This window comes from Typopeltis vanoorti, chromosome 17, assembly GCF_054136105.1.
Source record: "Typopeltis vanoorti isolate ZY-2024b chromosome 17, IOZ_Tvanoo_1.0, whole genome shotgun sequence".
NCBI lineage: Eukaryota > Metazoa > Arthropoda > Arachnida > Uropygi > Thelyphonidae > Typopeltis > Typopeltis vanoorti.
Genome location: NC_143565.1, coordinates 52,564,187 through 52,579,689, shown reverse-complemented (window position 1 = coordinate 52,579,689; position 15,503 = coordinate 52,564,187). Strand labels below are relative to the sequence as shown.

At 35.8% G+C, this 15,503-nt stretch overlaps 1 protein-coding gene across 1 annotated transcript in view; it reads left to right on the top strand.

The window, feature by feature from the left end:
- LOC150097388 (protein phosphatase 1 regulatory subunit 21-like) overlaps window positions 1-15,503 on the top strand; it is a 505,584-nt gene that overhangs the window by 85,613 nt on the left and 404,468 nt on the right. The window contains exon 6 of the mRNA XM_090407251.1: window positions 15,144-15,308. Within this exon, the coding sequence (XP_090263377.1) occupies window positions 15,144-15,308 (165 nt within the window). The remainder of the gene's footprint in view (window positions 1-15,143; window positions 15,309-15,503) is intronic.

Below are 15,503 nucleotides of genomic sequence, written 5' to 3'. Positions count from 1 at the left end.
ATTTCACATAGATGCTTATGACAGATGTACCAACTTAGAAAAAAAAATTCTTGCTGATAGTGTTGCCATCTGTGATTGAGGCCAAGAACTTTTCAGACCACCGTTGTATATACATCTGAAGGGGGTGTGTATGTGCTTTGGATACTAAGGTAATTGATGTGAAGTCATTAGCCTCTGTATACAAGTAATCTAGTCGTAAAGATTCTACATGCACACGCATTGTTTGCTTACAGTTGGATAAAAGGATTAAACCAAGAATATAATTTTTTGGCAGCTTTAATTTATATTATAATCAAGTGAAAAAACTTTCTCAACAGATCAATTAAGGTGTTCATCAAAAATCCATTGTATCTAACTAACTTTAGAATATGTTCTAACATTTAGATGATGCATCATACCTTTACTAAAAATTACTTTATATTATGCAGAAGAAGACAATCCAGTTAACTGATCCATCCATCTCTCTCTCTCTCTCTCACACACACACACACACACACACACACACACACACACACACACACACACACACACACACACACACAGCTTCACTTCATTCACTTTCTCACTGATCTGTTTCTACCTTATGCCTTTTTTTCTTTAGGTATTTCATGAGTAGTTGTCTGCCAAACAGGTCCCAATCATTCTTAATTTTCTTCTACACATTCTCAGTTTCAAACTTGTCTTGTTGTATTCTTATTGGCTTAAACCAATATACAAAATGATGGTTCAGCATGACAAAATTTCATGCCGGCTGGGGCATCGCCCAGTTAAACAAGGCCCTCGTTGTTTTTGCCAGGGAACCAGGGCAAAAGTCAGCTACTGGAACAAATCTGAAAGCACACCCCAACTCAACATCACCAGAGTTAAAGATCGGTACTATCAGCATAAGAAGCCTGAATAGCAAAGAAATGGAGCTAGCTGAAGAATTAGATAAGTATCAGATCGACATAATAGGGGTTACTGAAACAAAAAAGACAAAAACTGTGAGATCTTTCTGAGCAATAAATACAAAATGTTATATTCAGGCAATGACAATCAAGGAAAAGAAGGGGTAGCCATAGTATTCGACACTAAATACGAGGCTAATCTTCTTGAATGGCAGGCAATCTCAAGTAGAGTGATGTGGGCAAATATCAGAATGGGGAACTGGACAATGAGACTTATTTGTGCCTATAGGAGAGTATGGGAGAGTCTTTGGCGAATGATGAAGTAATAAATAGTATGGGAGTGATTGGGAGTCAACAAAATAAAAGCACAAGAGGTCAAGAAGAAACGAGATGGTGTGAGTGAGGGGGTAAGTAAAAGAGCGTTGAGTAATGAAACTGGGAGAGTCATGCTGAATACCGTAGAAAATGAGGCCATGAATGACACTTGTTTGGACGTGAATGAAGTCAAGAGTGGTAAAATATATGGTGATTCTATGATTAAGGGTATGGAGAGCAGTATGCCTGAGGAGTGCTTGTCTGGTGAGACAATAGAGAGAAAGTGGCTTTAGCAATAAAGAGAGGGCATGATGTAGATAAGATGATAGTTATGGTGGGTACAAATGACCTGAGTGGTAGTATAAATCGGGTAGCAAAAGATTTAAGAACATTGTAAGATATTGTGAAGAAGAAAAGTGCCAATGGAAGGATAGTGTGTGTGCTGCCTTGTTTTGACAATTATGAGTTAAGTAAACGAGCAATGATAATGAATGATATGATTGCAGGAATGTGCAAAAAAATGGTCTGGAATTTGTTGATGTCTGAAGTGTTTTTGAAGGAAAAAGACAGTTGTATGCTAGAGATGGGTTGCATCTGAACATTCAAGGTCATAAACGATTGAAGAAGTTACTGTTTTCTGAACAAGTTGAAGTAATTGGGCAGGGAAACTAAAATGGAAAAGGTTGAGTGTAAGAGAGAGAAACTTTAGCAGTGATGGTATGTTTATTGATCCTTATTTGCACAATAAATTGCAGAATAGAGGGGATAAAAATCGGCATGGGACTACTGAAATTAGTGACATATATATCAGTTCTAAAGCCAGTACAAGAACTAAAGGGAATCTGCAATTTTTGTATACCAATGCAAGAAGCATTCGAAACAAGAGAGAAGAATTTTTGGCATTAGTCAGCGCAATCTCACCAAAAGTTGTAGGTATTAGTAAAACTTGGCTGTCAGCAGAAGATGTGGTCACTGGAATTGAATGTGATGGGTACAGTATTTTCAGGGAGGATAGAGAAGATAGAACAGGGGAAGGAGTACTGTTGATGATAGCTGATGTGTTGCAGCCAAAGCAACACTATCACTATATCCAGATGATAGACATGTGAATGAGAGTTCATTTGAGGCAGTCTGGTGTGAAATAGTGACCAACGCAACAAATATACAGGTTGGTTGCTGCTATAGACCAGGGAGTACAGGGGGAGGGGATATTGAATTCGTGCATCAGCAAATTTGTGCAATTAGTGCAGGTTTAGTGATTATTATGGGGGATTTTAATTATGGTGATATCAATTGGAAGCAGGAAATATCACTTGGCAAAAAAGGAAATGAAATTCATACATCTTCTGCGAGATAATTACTTGATACAGCACATAACTGAAGGGACACGTGGTATGAGAGTGTTGGATCTGGTCATTGGTTCAGAGGATATATGCATAAGTAAGGTGTCCTCGTTACCTCCAATTGGTGAGAGCAATCATGTGATATTGACTTGGGAGATTGCAAAATCTGTGGATTTTTCTGTTAAGAAGGGATATATATACGGAACTACAGGTTAGGCAATTATAACAAGCTTCGGAGTGCACTTGCAGCCATCCCATGGCAGAACATATTGCAGGGGAAAGATATTAGCAGTGCATGGGATAAAATCAGTGGGTATCTGAGGAAAGCAATATCAGATTGTGTCCCCATGGACAGGAAGACAAACAAGGTTGGCATTAGATGTGTGAGCAATAGTATCAAGCCTGATCTGCAAAAAAAAGAAAATGTTATGGAGAAAGGCGATCAGTACACCCATGAGCAGTACAAGGCTCAAGCTAGGAAGGTCACCAGCATAGTAAGAAAAGCTAAATCAGATTATGAGAAGACTTTAGCCAATGAGATCAAGGGTAATCCTAAAGAGTTCTTCTGCTATGTGGCAGGTAAAAGGAAGAATGACTTCGGAAGGATAACTTTAGTGGGTGCTGATGGTATTGAGGTGACAAATTCAGATATAATAGTCGAGTTACTGAGTGATCACTTTTCAAAAGTCTATCACCCAAGTGAAGATATCTCTGTACCTGTAGCAATAACTAATGTGAGAATTGAAGTTAAGAAATCAGAGGTATTAAATATATTGCAAAATTTAAATGCAAACACTGCTGTAGGTTTAGATGGAATATCAGCTCATGTGTTGTGTGAATGTGCAAAGGAATTGTCAACGACTCTTACTTGGTTATTTAACTTAAGTCTCTGGAATGGTCCCTAGGGAGTGGAAGGAAGGCAAAGTAGTTCCTTTGAATAAAGGTGGCTCTAAAACTGCAATCGTTAATTACAGACCAATCACCACCTCAGGAGTGGTGAGGTATTGGTGAAGTATTGGAAAAGTTGGTTAAAAACAAAATTCCAGAATGGGTGAATCAGGATATGATACTCTATAGAGGTCAGCAGAGTTTTCTTAAAGGTAGATCCTGCCTTAGTAATCTCTTAACTTTTTATAATAGAATGACATACTGAGTTGGACAAAGGAAATGGCTACACAGTAGTACTTCTGGATTTTGCCAAAGCTTTTGACAGGATGTCCCATGGAACACTGTTATGCAAATTCGAGCAGATGGGAATGGATACTAAACTGGTGATATGAGAATGGCTCAGGGAGAGATATCAGAAGGTGGTGTATGAAGGAGCAGAGTCAAGGATGAGGCAGGTGATCAGTGGTGTGCCTCAGGGCTCTGTGCTTGAGCCATTGCTGTTTAATTTGTACATAAATGATATAGGAAATGGCTGGAGGGGAGATATTCAGTTGTTTGCCAATGATACAAAGTTGGGTAGTGCAATAAAAAATCAAGCTGATGTTTGCAGGATGATTTAAATAAGCTGGCAGAAATGGGCAAAGGGTAAATGTCAGTTCAACATTGAAAAGTGTAAGGTTATGCATTTTGGGATTAAAAGATTACCGGCTGTATACTACTACATTGATGGAACGGTACTCCAAGAGATTGATGAGGCTAGAGACTTAGGGGGGTGTTGGTGGATAGGGAGATGAAGTTCAGGGGACACATTGCTAAGGTGTCCAAGATTACACATAGGATTACGTGGTTATTGAGGAACACACTAACATCCAGAGATAAAGAGGTTATTATTCCCCTTTATAAAGTGTTGATACGCTTTATAAAGGGGAATAATAACCTCTGGATTCCTTGGAGATGAGGTTGTGGAGAGTGTTCAGAGGAGAGTGACTAAGTTGGTGAGTGATGTAATAAATGCTCCCTACATTGATAGATTGAGAGCTTGTGGATTGCAGAGGTTGGTTGATAGGCGGAGAAGAGGGGGGGGTATGATAGAAACATTTAAATTACTAAAAGGTTTTTATAAGATTGATGCAGAGGAAATGTTTCAGCTGTGTGATAGTGATGGAAGAACAAGAGGTCATTCCTGGAAATTAAAGAAATGTGTGGTTAACAAGGGTGTGAGAACAAGGTTTTTTGCCTGGAGGGTGGTGAATGAGTGGAATTCAATGCCTGACTCAGTTGTGAGTTCTTCGTCTGTAAATGAATTCAAGAAGACATATGATAGATATTGTTTTTCTAGTTTTGGTCTCCCACAATGGGTTCTATTGACTCCATGGAGAGACCCGTAATAATAATAAATTAATCGAGTACAAGGCTGCAGGATTCCCTGAATAAATTGAATAAGTATTGTGATAGATTTGGAGTGAAGGTCAGCAATAACAAGACAAAGACAATGAAAATAGGTAGAAGCATTGAAAATATCAACTGCATTGTGAATGGAGAACTTATAGTGTTGTGTCCTGAATAAGCTATGAAATGTTTATTATAAAATATTCAGGTCACAACCTTAAATACAACTAAGGCAGAGAATAGGGAACATTGGCAATAGGATAAGTGTAAGCTGTTTACAAGTACAAAACACTTAAAATTTAGGAATTTCATGAATTTGTATAATAAGCTTTTATATTTTATATATAATCTGTATTAAGTGTGAACCAATTATAGAGATCCATGTAAGCTGGCAAATCCATTTGATAAAGCCAGTCTCTAGTACTAAATTAGCAAGGCCTATGAGTCAGAGTTCAAGGGTCACTTTTGCCGTCCTGCATTATGGAAAAGAAGGGAGGGAGTGAAGTATTGGAAAAGGAAACCTAAGCGTCTTCCAAGAAAGGAAGGCAGACACACGTGCGAAAAAAAATAGAGGGAGCTAAGGTGATAGACGTTAGCACACGTGACCGCGTTGGCACGAATCGCGAAGTTCGAGATTTGCCGAGAGGAAAGAGTTAAACAAAAACTCCTTGCAAGCATGATTCCAAATCTTTTTCCTGGATTCCTGGTTCCTTTCCTGATCTCTCGGACAGTGGTCAAGCTCGTCGTCAGGGTAGATTCCTGGCCAGTCGCGGAAGGCATTTAGTTCGTCTGTCGTAGCGTTCGTATTGGGCCAAGCTATGTCTGTGCTCTAGGATAGCTGTGCATTGTCGTGCGACGGAGGAACTAAATTGACGCCATCCATTCAAGGCGACGTTACCATGCCACCTCCCAGTTTTCTCGCGGAGATTCCACTCGCACAGATCTACGGAAGATGTCCTCTAAAGCGACTATATTGAAGGCCTTGATGACCAGACAAGGCAGGAACAAGCTTTAAGAATTCAAGGACAGACATGGTAATGTAGACTTTTAAAATACTAATTCCAGTTATAGAAGAATGTGAATTCCTTGTGAAGACATTTGTATTGAACTGAACTTAAGGGACTGTAAGAGTAGCCTACAACTAGGCATAGGTCCGAAACAGTGTTAAGATTTGTTAGCCCACGAGGCCGAGTAGACATCTGATTATGTTAAACTTAATGTGGAAATTGTGCTATTGTGTTAACTGATGGCCACGTGTATCAGAATGGCTTGATGATGACTTATGATTTTTATACTTTATGATTGTATTAGTGTTATTTGCAATTTAGTATGTGTGATTAGTACAAATTAATTAGAGCCTTTGAACTAAATTGAGTGCTACCATATTAACTTGCTTAAATTGTATTATTGTGTATCACCTTGAAGCTCATTAAATTGTTTCATTCATGCACTTGCCTGATCTGCTTATGTTATATGAATTCAAAACTACCGCTCATAAAAACTACCGATCATCAACGAACTAAGTGGGATAAGCGAGCCACGACTGTTAGAAAGAAATAAGCAAGCAGAGGAATAAGATTAATCTTGATCAAATTATCATTATCTCTCTGAAGGGGTCACCCTGAGCAAGAATCCTTTCTATCCTAGGTATTAGCTGGCGCAGCAAAAGAAATAAATGTGTTAATACTTATAGGGTGAACTCCATCAGATTGTTGTGTGATAAATTGACATTTAGAGCATAGAGAGGCCAATAAGACTGCAGAGATCCTAAGAAATATATTAGTTTGATAAGGGACAAAAGAGTTATGTACATGTGTGAGAGAGAAAGGAAAAATAAGTAAAGATTAGTGGTGAGCTTGCTATAAGAATGAGGATAGGATATAAGGAAACATTATAACAAATGGCGCAGACAATAGGATAAAAGAAAGATATAAAACAATAGAAGTTAATCTAAACGATTAGAGTATAAGCACATTAATAACAATAGAACAAGTAAAACATTTCAACTACTGAGGTATGATTTTCAGTGAAGATGGTAAATATGGAAATATGGAAGTAAGTTAAATATGGAAATAGACAACAGAATCAACAAAGTTGGTATGGTAGGAAGTCAACTGAATAAATTTATATGGAGTAAGAGAGAAATTAGCCAAAACACTAAATTAGCTGTATAAAAGACAGTGTTCAAACCAATTTTAACTTATGGATCTGAGAGCTGGATTAGAAATAAAACACTTGACCAAAGACTAGAGACCACAGATTTGAGAGTCCTGTGAAAGATTAGGGATGTGAACAGATGACATCAATGGCAGGAACATATTAAAAACAGGGATATTAGGAAAGAATCCTTTCCTTCATGCTTACACAGTGATCAGAATACATCATTAAAATTATGGTAACAACTACCTAGAGTAAAACTTTAGTTTAATATAAACCAAAATAAACACTTGATGTTTCAACCTTCACATGAAGGTTGAAACATCAAGTGTTTCATCATCTGGAGTGTACACATGTATACAAAGAAACAAGCTGCACTACAATCTACATGGCATGCTAAAGATACTGACCAACTGTTACAACTATTGGCCTGACCTCTGGTGAAGGGGAGAAAAAAAAAAAAACACCTTACTACATCAAAGCTAGAGTCCTATTAATATTATTTATATCTATTAGGTTACAAAATTAAATTAAGCGAGAGAACATGTTTGCATAAAGGAATAAATAAAAATAAAAGATTACTAATATAAGTGTGTGTATATATAAATTACAACCAATCTGTATGGATGGTGGCCAATGAAAGCTGAAAAATTGCTTAGAGTCTTAAAGTCAGGGTTTGCTGGAAACTAAGTGGGTTGAATGTGTGCCATCCACATTTCTTTAAATTTCCGTTGATACCAGGTTTTTAAGTGATGTAACAAGGAAGCACTTTTCCAATAATTTTTGATTGGAAAATTGGAAAAGTGCCTAAAAGAAAGGTTCCAATCAATTTGGTGTAGGGTGTTAAGAGCATGACTGAGAGAACTGCTTCACCAAAATTGTTGAATTTAATGTGCTGTTTGTGCTCTTTTTTACGGATAAAGATTGTATGTCCAGTTTCCCAAATATAGTTAAGTTACAAGTGCATTAGATGCAATAAACTCCAGGATGTGCTAATGAGGCGAGAGGATCCTTAGAGGAGTTGAATATGTTTTTTAATTTTAAAGGTGGTTTAAAAGTGGCATTCAGATAATAATGGTGTAGTAGGATTCTATTAATTTTTTCTGATAACACTTTAATGTATGGGATAGCTATGGTTTTACTGTAATCTGTATTATTTTTTTAATGAAGTTTTATGAAGAACTTTATCAATAGAATTTTTGCTATAGCCATTATTTATAAATGTATTGCTAATAATTTTTAATTCTTGTTTAAGAGATTGTTCATTAGAGCAAATTGTTATAGCTCTGCTTTTGAGGGTGTTAATGACTCAAAATTTTTGCAAAGGATGGTGATATGAGTTAGCACGTATATATTGGCCAGTAAGTGTAGGTTTATGGTAAATAGTGAAGGATAAACAGCCTAGGGAAGACATGTGACTAGTGTATCCAGGAAAGGGAGCAAGTTCTGATTTTCAATTTCAGTAGTAAATTGTATGTGTTCATGTTGTTTGTTCTGGTGGCTAAGGAATGTGTTTAAAGTTTGGCAACTGTGTGGCCAAATAATGAAAACATTATTATGTGACACCTCTAGGGATTCTAAAGACTCATCGAGGGAGAGTGTGCCAGCAGCATCGAACAAGTAATCTCCTTCCAACTACCAACCATGCTCAAACTTGCTTAACTTTTTGCGTGAGCCATTAGTAGCAGAGGCTCTACCAATCGACCACCCTCAAGAGCACGTTGCTCAAAAGCTTGCAAGTGTTTGCATAGTTGAGTCTACAATTTATCTGTAAAAGCTGTTCAACTGTAATTCTTTTTAAAAATTTCTTACATATTGTTCTTTTCAATGTGATATCCATTTTTTACTTGCTTAGTACTAAGCAATGGTCACTTTCAATTTTGAATCCTCTGTACACTCTTGTATCCTGAACCAGCATTATGATATCACTATCAACAATGACATAGTCAATGAGGCTTTTCTTATTCTTGTCTTCTCTCCATGTGGACTTGTGCACATCTTTATGTTGAAATATGGTGTTAGTAGTGACTAGTCCATGTCCTGAACAGAAGTCCAGTAAAAAATTACCATAATTATTAGCTTTGCACTTTCTCCAAGCTTTGTTTATTCTTTCCATATTTAATTTGCCATCTTCTCAAAAATTGTGCCCAAATAGCTGAAATGTTTTGTTTGTTCTAGAGGTTTTTCATGTAGGATGCATGTTTTCATTATTCCTACCATTTTCATTGTCTTTTTCTTCTTATTACTAATTTTCATACCGAACTTTTTACAGCTGTTATTCAATTTTGTTAAGGAATCTGCAGGTTTGTACTGGATTTAATAAAGAGTATAATCTATATTCTATAGTAATGTTACCATTGAATTAGACAAATGGAATGGATACACCATGATACTTTTGTATTTTGCTAAGGCTTTTGACAGAATACAACATGGAAGATTGTTGCATAATTGTAGAATATGGGCTTTGATTATAAAATATTAGCAGGGTTAAGAGGATGGCTGACTGACGGATATAAAAAAGTGGTGTACCATAGATGCGAGTCTGTAAGATTTAAGGTAACTGGTGGTGTATACCAAGGATCAGTCCTTGGTCCACTGTTTTTCAATCTGTACATTAATGATATTGGGAAGGATTTGACATAACATGCAGCTATTTGCTGATGATACAAAGATAGGTAGGGTAATCAGGAATGCTGCTGATATGCAGTACCTGCAGAATGATTTGAATAAGGTGGAATTGTATACGTGGGAAAATGGATGTCCGTTCAATGTCAGTAAATGTAAAGTCATGCACTTTGGCATGATTAGATATTCAATGTCGTATTATATTGGTGGGATTATGCTAGAAGAAACTGGTCAGGCTAGTGATCTTGGAGCGTTAATTCATAGCAAGGTGAAGTTCAGTGGCCATGTAGCAAAGATTGCAAATACAACTCAAAAGATAATTACAATGCTGAAACAAATTCTAACATGTAAAGATAAGGATGTCATTCTGCCTCTTTACAAATCCTTGATATGACCTCACTTGGAATGTTATGTGGTCTGGTCTCCTGGTTTCTATTGTGATTCTGATATAATCTAGAGAGTGTAAAGGAGATGATATCTGGTTATGAAGACAGATGGAGAATTTGTAGGCTGCAGACACTAGCAAACAGGAGGAAGAGGGGTGATATGACTGAGACTTACAAAGTTCTGAAAGGGTCATACAGGATTTCACTTGATGGAATTTTTCATTTTCTGGAGGTTGAGGAAGGGACAAGACACATCCTTGTAAGCTGAGAATGAATGTGAGTGAAGACTAGATTTTTCTCTCATAGGGTTGTGCATGATCAGAATGGATTGCCATTGGATGTTGTGAGTGCAAGCAGTGTGAATGAATTCAAGAATAAGTATGATAGCTGGTGCATGTAGTATGTGGCCTCACTTGATGAGTCACTGACTCCCTGGAGGGCTTTGTTAATAATAACAATAACAACATATGCATAAAGAGTGAAAGTTAGCATTATAAATGCTAATTTCCAATTTTGGTGTCTTGCCTAATAACACTCTCCTTCATAATGTGATCCATATAGAGAATGAATAAGAGCAAAGATTGGGGAGAACCCATGTTGCATATTATTCTAACTGGGAACTTACAACTTTAATATAGAAAATGTATTTTATTTTTTTTTTTTTTTGTTGAACCCACATACAAGAGGTTTGTTGATCAACTTTTAGTATGTTAGTACCATATATGGGAGTGGGTTGGGGATTGTTTACATTTCATTTGAAGGCTTGTATATTGTATTCCTTGGGAAACATGTAAAGGGGGTGGGACTGTTTCACAATACAGCATTAGTGGGGACGAAAGAAGAGGGAAGGAAATGTGTTCTGTGGGTTTTAAATTGTACTGTGAAAGGGATGTTGGGTGGCATTTGCACATGTTCCAAGAGATTTAGTACATGATAGAGAAATTATTGATGCTATTTAAATGTCTTCAGTGAAAGAGAAATCTTAGTTTTTTGGAAGCCGACAAGGCAATGGTTGTAATGTGTTTATGCTAGGAGAGCTTGATGTTAGGGTGATTCCAAGAAGAGAGATCTATCTAGTTTAGAGATTTGAGTGTTATCAAGGATAATACTGGAAGAAAATGGTTCTTTTGTTTGGGAAATAAGGCAGAACTGTGTTTTGCTAGCCTTAAATTAATCAGGTTATCTGAACAAAAGCCAGAAAATGATATACATCCTGTTCAGGGTGTTGAACATACCCATCCTGTATTATCATTATAATTAGCTTTACCCTTTTCTCCAAATTTTCCCAAAACGTTCCTATTTGCCTGGTGGGATTCATTTCCTACTCTGCTGTTTAGATCTACAATAAGGACCACTTTTTCCATTTTTATTGTTAGCTGGCTATTCTAATGAATAGAAAACATTTTCCAGTATCCTGTTTAACATATCTATATGTGACTGCTGCACTGCAATTTTAACTATCCATTCTTCTTATTATTATTATTCAGGCCTCCATGGAGTCTAGAGACTCATCGTGGAGGTCCTTCGTAAGAAACATAGTCTATCATACCACTCCTTTAACTCATTGACATACCCATCCTGCTCTCACCACGCTGTCAGGCAATGCATTCCACCACCTTCCATGCAAAGAAACCACTCCTCACCCTCTTGTTCACAACTTCCTTTCATACTTTCCAGGGATGGCCCCTTGTCATCTTTCCTTCCCACTGCTTCACCAAGGGAAAGAACTCCCCTGTAACTGCCTCTCAACAGTTTAAAAGTCTTGATCATATCACCTCTCCTTCTATCTACCAAACTCTGCAGTCCACATTCCCTTAGCTGATCCTCATAATTACTATTGTACAGTTCTGAAACCATCTTTGTTATCTGCTTCTGCACCCTTTCCACAGTTAATTTGTCCCCTTCAAATCCTGGGGACCAAATTTGAGAGTCTAAGTGTGGTCTGATCAGAGTCTTATACAATGGAATGATAACTCTTCTATCTCTGCAGATCAGCGTCCTTCTCAGTATTGCAGCAATCCTCTGAGTACCATGTTTATTTAACAGATGTCCTCCTGATTTCTGTAATGAGCACAATTTAGATCCATTGATCATAGGTCTGTGTCCCTGATAGAAAGAATACTCTAATGGTTGGATATAATCCGCCTTCAAGCAGTATGAACTGTATCTGGTGTATAAACAGATTTTATTCAATTCATCATACTTTTTATTTTAAAATTAATTTCTATACAAATTAATCTTTATAACTGTATATGATAATATTTTAAATCAAAGTTAATATATTAATTATATCAAATATATCTTTTACATAAATTTTAATTTTTGTACATCAGGTTTGCATTATACTTAAACATATATATATATTTATATATAAATGTTTAAGTATAAATAAATGAAGAATAAATCCAACATCAGAAGAACTGAAGACAGGAACCATCAGTATAAGGATTATCAATGGAAAGGAAATCGAACTTGCAGAAGAATTGGAAAAGTACCATGTGTACATAACTGGCATTTACTGAGACAAAGAAGATAAAAATGAGATCTTACTAACTAAGAAGTATAGGGTTATTCAGGCAAATAATGATTCAAGGGTTATGATTTATGGTTATGATTATGATTCAAGGAAAGGAAGGAGTAGTGATAGTATTCAACACCAAACATGAAGATAAACTTTTTGATTGGAAGGCAGTTTCAAGTAGAGTGATGTGGGCACACTTCAAAATGGGGAAATGAAGAATGAAACTTATTTGTGCCTCTGGTCCCACAGAAGGTTCTAAAGAGGAAGTTGGAAAATCATTTTCAAATCATTAGAACTGACAATGAAAATGGGAGAAGTGGTCCTTGGAGATCTAAACAGCAGAATAGGAAATGAATCCCACCAGGCAAATAGGAAAGTTTTGGGAAAATTTGGAGAAAAGTGCAGAGCTGATTATAATGGCAAGTATTTGCTAGATTCTGCTCAGGACATGGGATAGTTATTATTAACAATGTTCCAGCATACTATCTGGCCACAGCTGATAGAACTGTAACCGGTAAAGTGCCAAGAAGAGTCAATTCATGTTGAAAGGGAAGAAAGGAGTAAAAGATGTATGAATTTGCACCAAATTTGTATATCCTTTATTCATGCGAAATTACGTGCTTTCTTGTCTGTTGCTGTATTAGCTTGATTTTTGTTATCGCTTTTTTGCATTTTTTATTTATTTTTTTTTCATATTTATTTGTGTGATGGATCCAGTACTGTCAACAATTTCAGGTATTAAACCTGAAATTGTTGCATAATGTGCTGACATTCTGCAAAAAAGAATCGTTAGAAGACAGTCTCCTTGTTCCAATTTCTCAGGTCACAAGACATGCAAGTGAAATTGTGGGCACAGAGTCAACTGGTAAAAGAATTTGTAGGGAATCAAAAGTGAAGATAAGCCAAAATTTCAATCTCCTAAAAAAACCACCAGAGAAAGAAAACCATTGAAAACATAGCTTTGAATGATTTTTATGTAGACATTATGCAAACTATTCATGAATTTTACACAGTCGAGAAAATAGTGCCAACTATTCCAAAGATGATTCCTGTGCTGAAAGAAAAAAATTAATTTTCCTGTAGAGAGAAATTGTAAAGAAAATATTTCATGAAATTGAATTTTATTTCAAAAAGTCACAGAATAAATGGAAATGCATCATGAAGCAAAGTGACATAGTTTTATCTAGAATGCAATATTTGAGAGCAACATTAACATCGAGGACATTAAATTGTCCGATTCTCTCAACTGTAGCTTTAAAATGGTTTAAGTGCATTTGAAAAAATGTTTTTCTGTATAATTATTTTTTATACAAAACTTTCTTAAAAATAAATTTTGCTTATAATATTTTTTATTTTCTGCCTTTCTTTAAATTTTGTTAATAATAAGCAAACTCATCCCATGAGATGGATTGATTACCCTATTATCGAGTCTTGTGAAAGAACCCTCAACTTTTGCCATGTGCAGAAGTGTCGAGTTTTCTTTCATTTGTGGTTGAACAGTAAAATCAGCAATAAAAAAAAAAAAAAAATCAAAACTATGAAAATAGGCAGAAATATTGATCACATCAACTGCATTCTGAATTGAAGAACCTTCAGAACAAGTAAAACATTTCTGCTATTTAGGAACCGTTTTCAGTGAAGATCACAAGTTAAATCTGGAATAGACAACAGAATAAGCACAACTGGTATGGTGATTAGCCAGGTAATAAATTTATATCAAATAAGAGAGAAATTAGCCTAAACAATAAACTAACAGTATACAAGACATCGTTCAAACCAGTTTTAAGTTATGGATCTGAGATTTGACTTAGAATTAAAGCACTTCATCAAAGACTAGAGACCATAGATATGAGGGTTCTGAAAAATATTTGGGCAGTGAAACGATGGCATCAATGGCAGAATCATTAAAAATGATATTAGAAAGGAACTTGGCATTGTTAGCATTCAAGAATGTGTAAGCAGAGCAAACCTAAGGTGGTATGGCTACTTAAATAGGATGGGTGAGGAAAGGTTAGCAAAACATGCTAAGATAGCAGATAAGAGACCAATATGATGATCAAGGTCTAGGTACATTGATTCAGTCAGAAGTACCTTAGGAGCATGAAGTGCTTGATATATCAGTATTGGAGTGCTGACAAGTAATAGACTAATATGGAGGAAAATCATGAGTTTGAGTTAATAATAATGTTAAATTTAATCAGTTGCTGTCATAGTAGCCTGAACACCTCTTGAAAGTACATGTCAGGAAATTATATTTTAATATATTTTAACCTTTGTACTTATAAAATGCATCAATTAAAATCAAACCAACCATCCAGCCTAAATATGCATAGTGTGACACAAATTAATTGAAATAAACTTATTTCTGCTACAGCTTCCCAAGAATAACCTCATCACATATTTTGGAAGAAGATTATTCTTGAAAATAATATTCTTACATTTAAATGTAAATTATGATCGATACTAACATTGTAACAAAATGTAATGTTGCTTACAAATTTTCGGAATAGTCCCATCTAATTTACTTGAAAGATAACAACATTTGGTTTAACTTTAACTTTTTAAAATTTGGTTGTTAAAACCAAATTTTAAAAAGAAACAAAAAAAAAACTTGTATTATTAAAATTTTTAGGTGTATTCTACAGAAAGTGAACATAAACGAGTAGTAGGAGAACTCTCTTCAAAATTGGAAACCTTGGAATCTGATATGTCTAAACAAAGCCATAATTTTAATGAAGTCATCAAAAAACATGAAGCAACAATTGAAAAATTAACCCAAGAGAGAGCTAAATTAGAGGTAAGTGTATTCAAGAGAAGTTTTACAGTTTTTCTTTATTCCCCCCCACCTCCCTTTGGGGTGGGGTGCATTTCAGTATTTATTTGTTATTATTATTAAAATTATTAAAGGAAACTGTACAAGCTTGTTAACAGCAGGCTTTCACAAGCATCCATCCCTTATGAATGTAGACTTGCAAGACATCACTGAGTATTA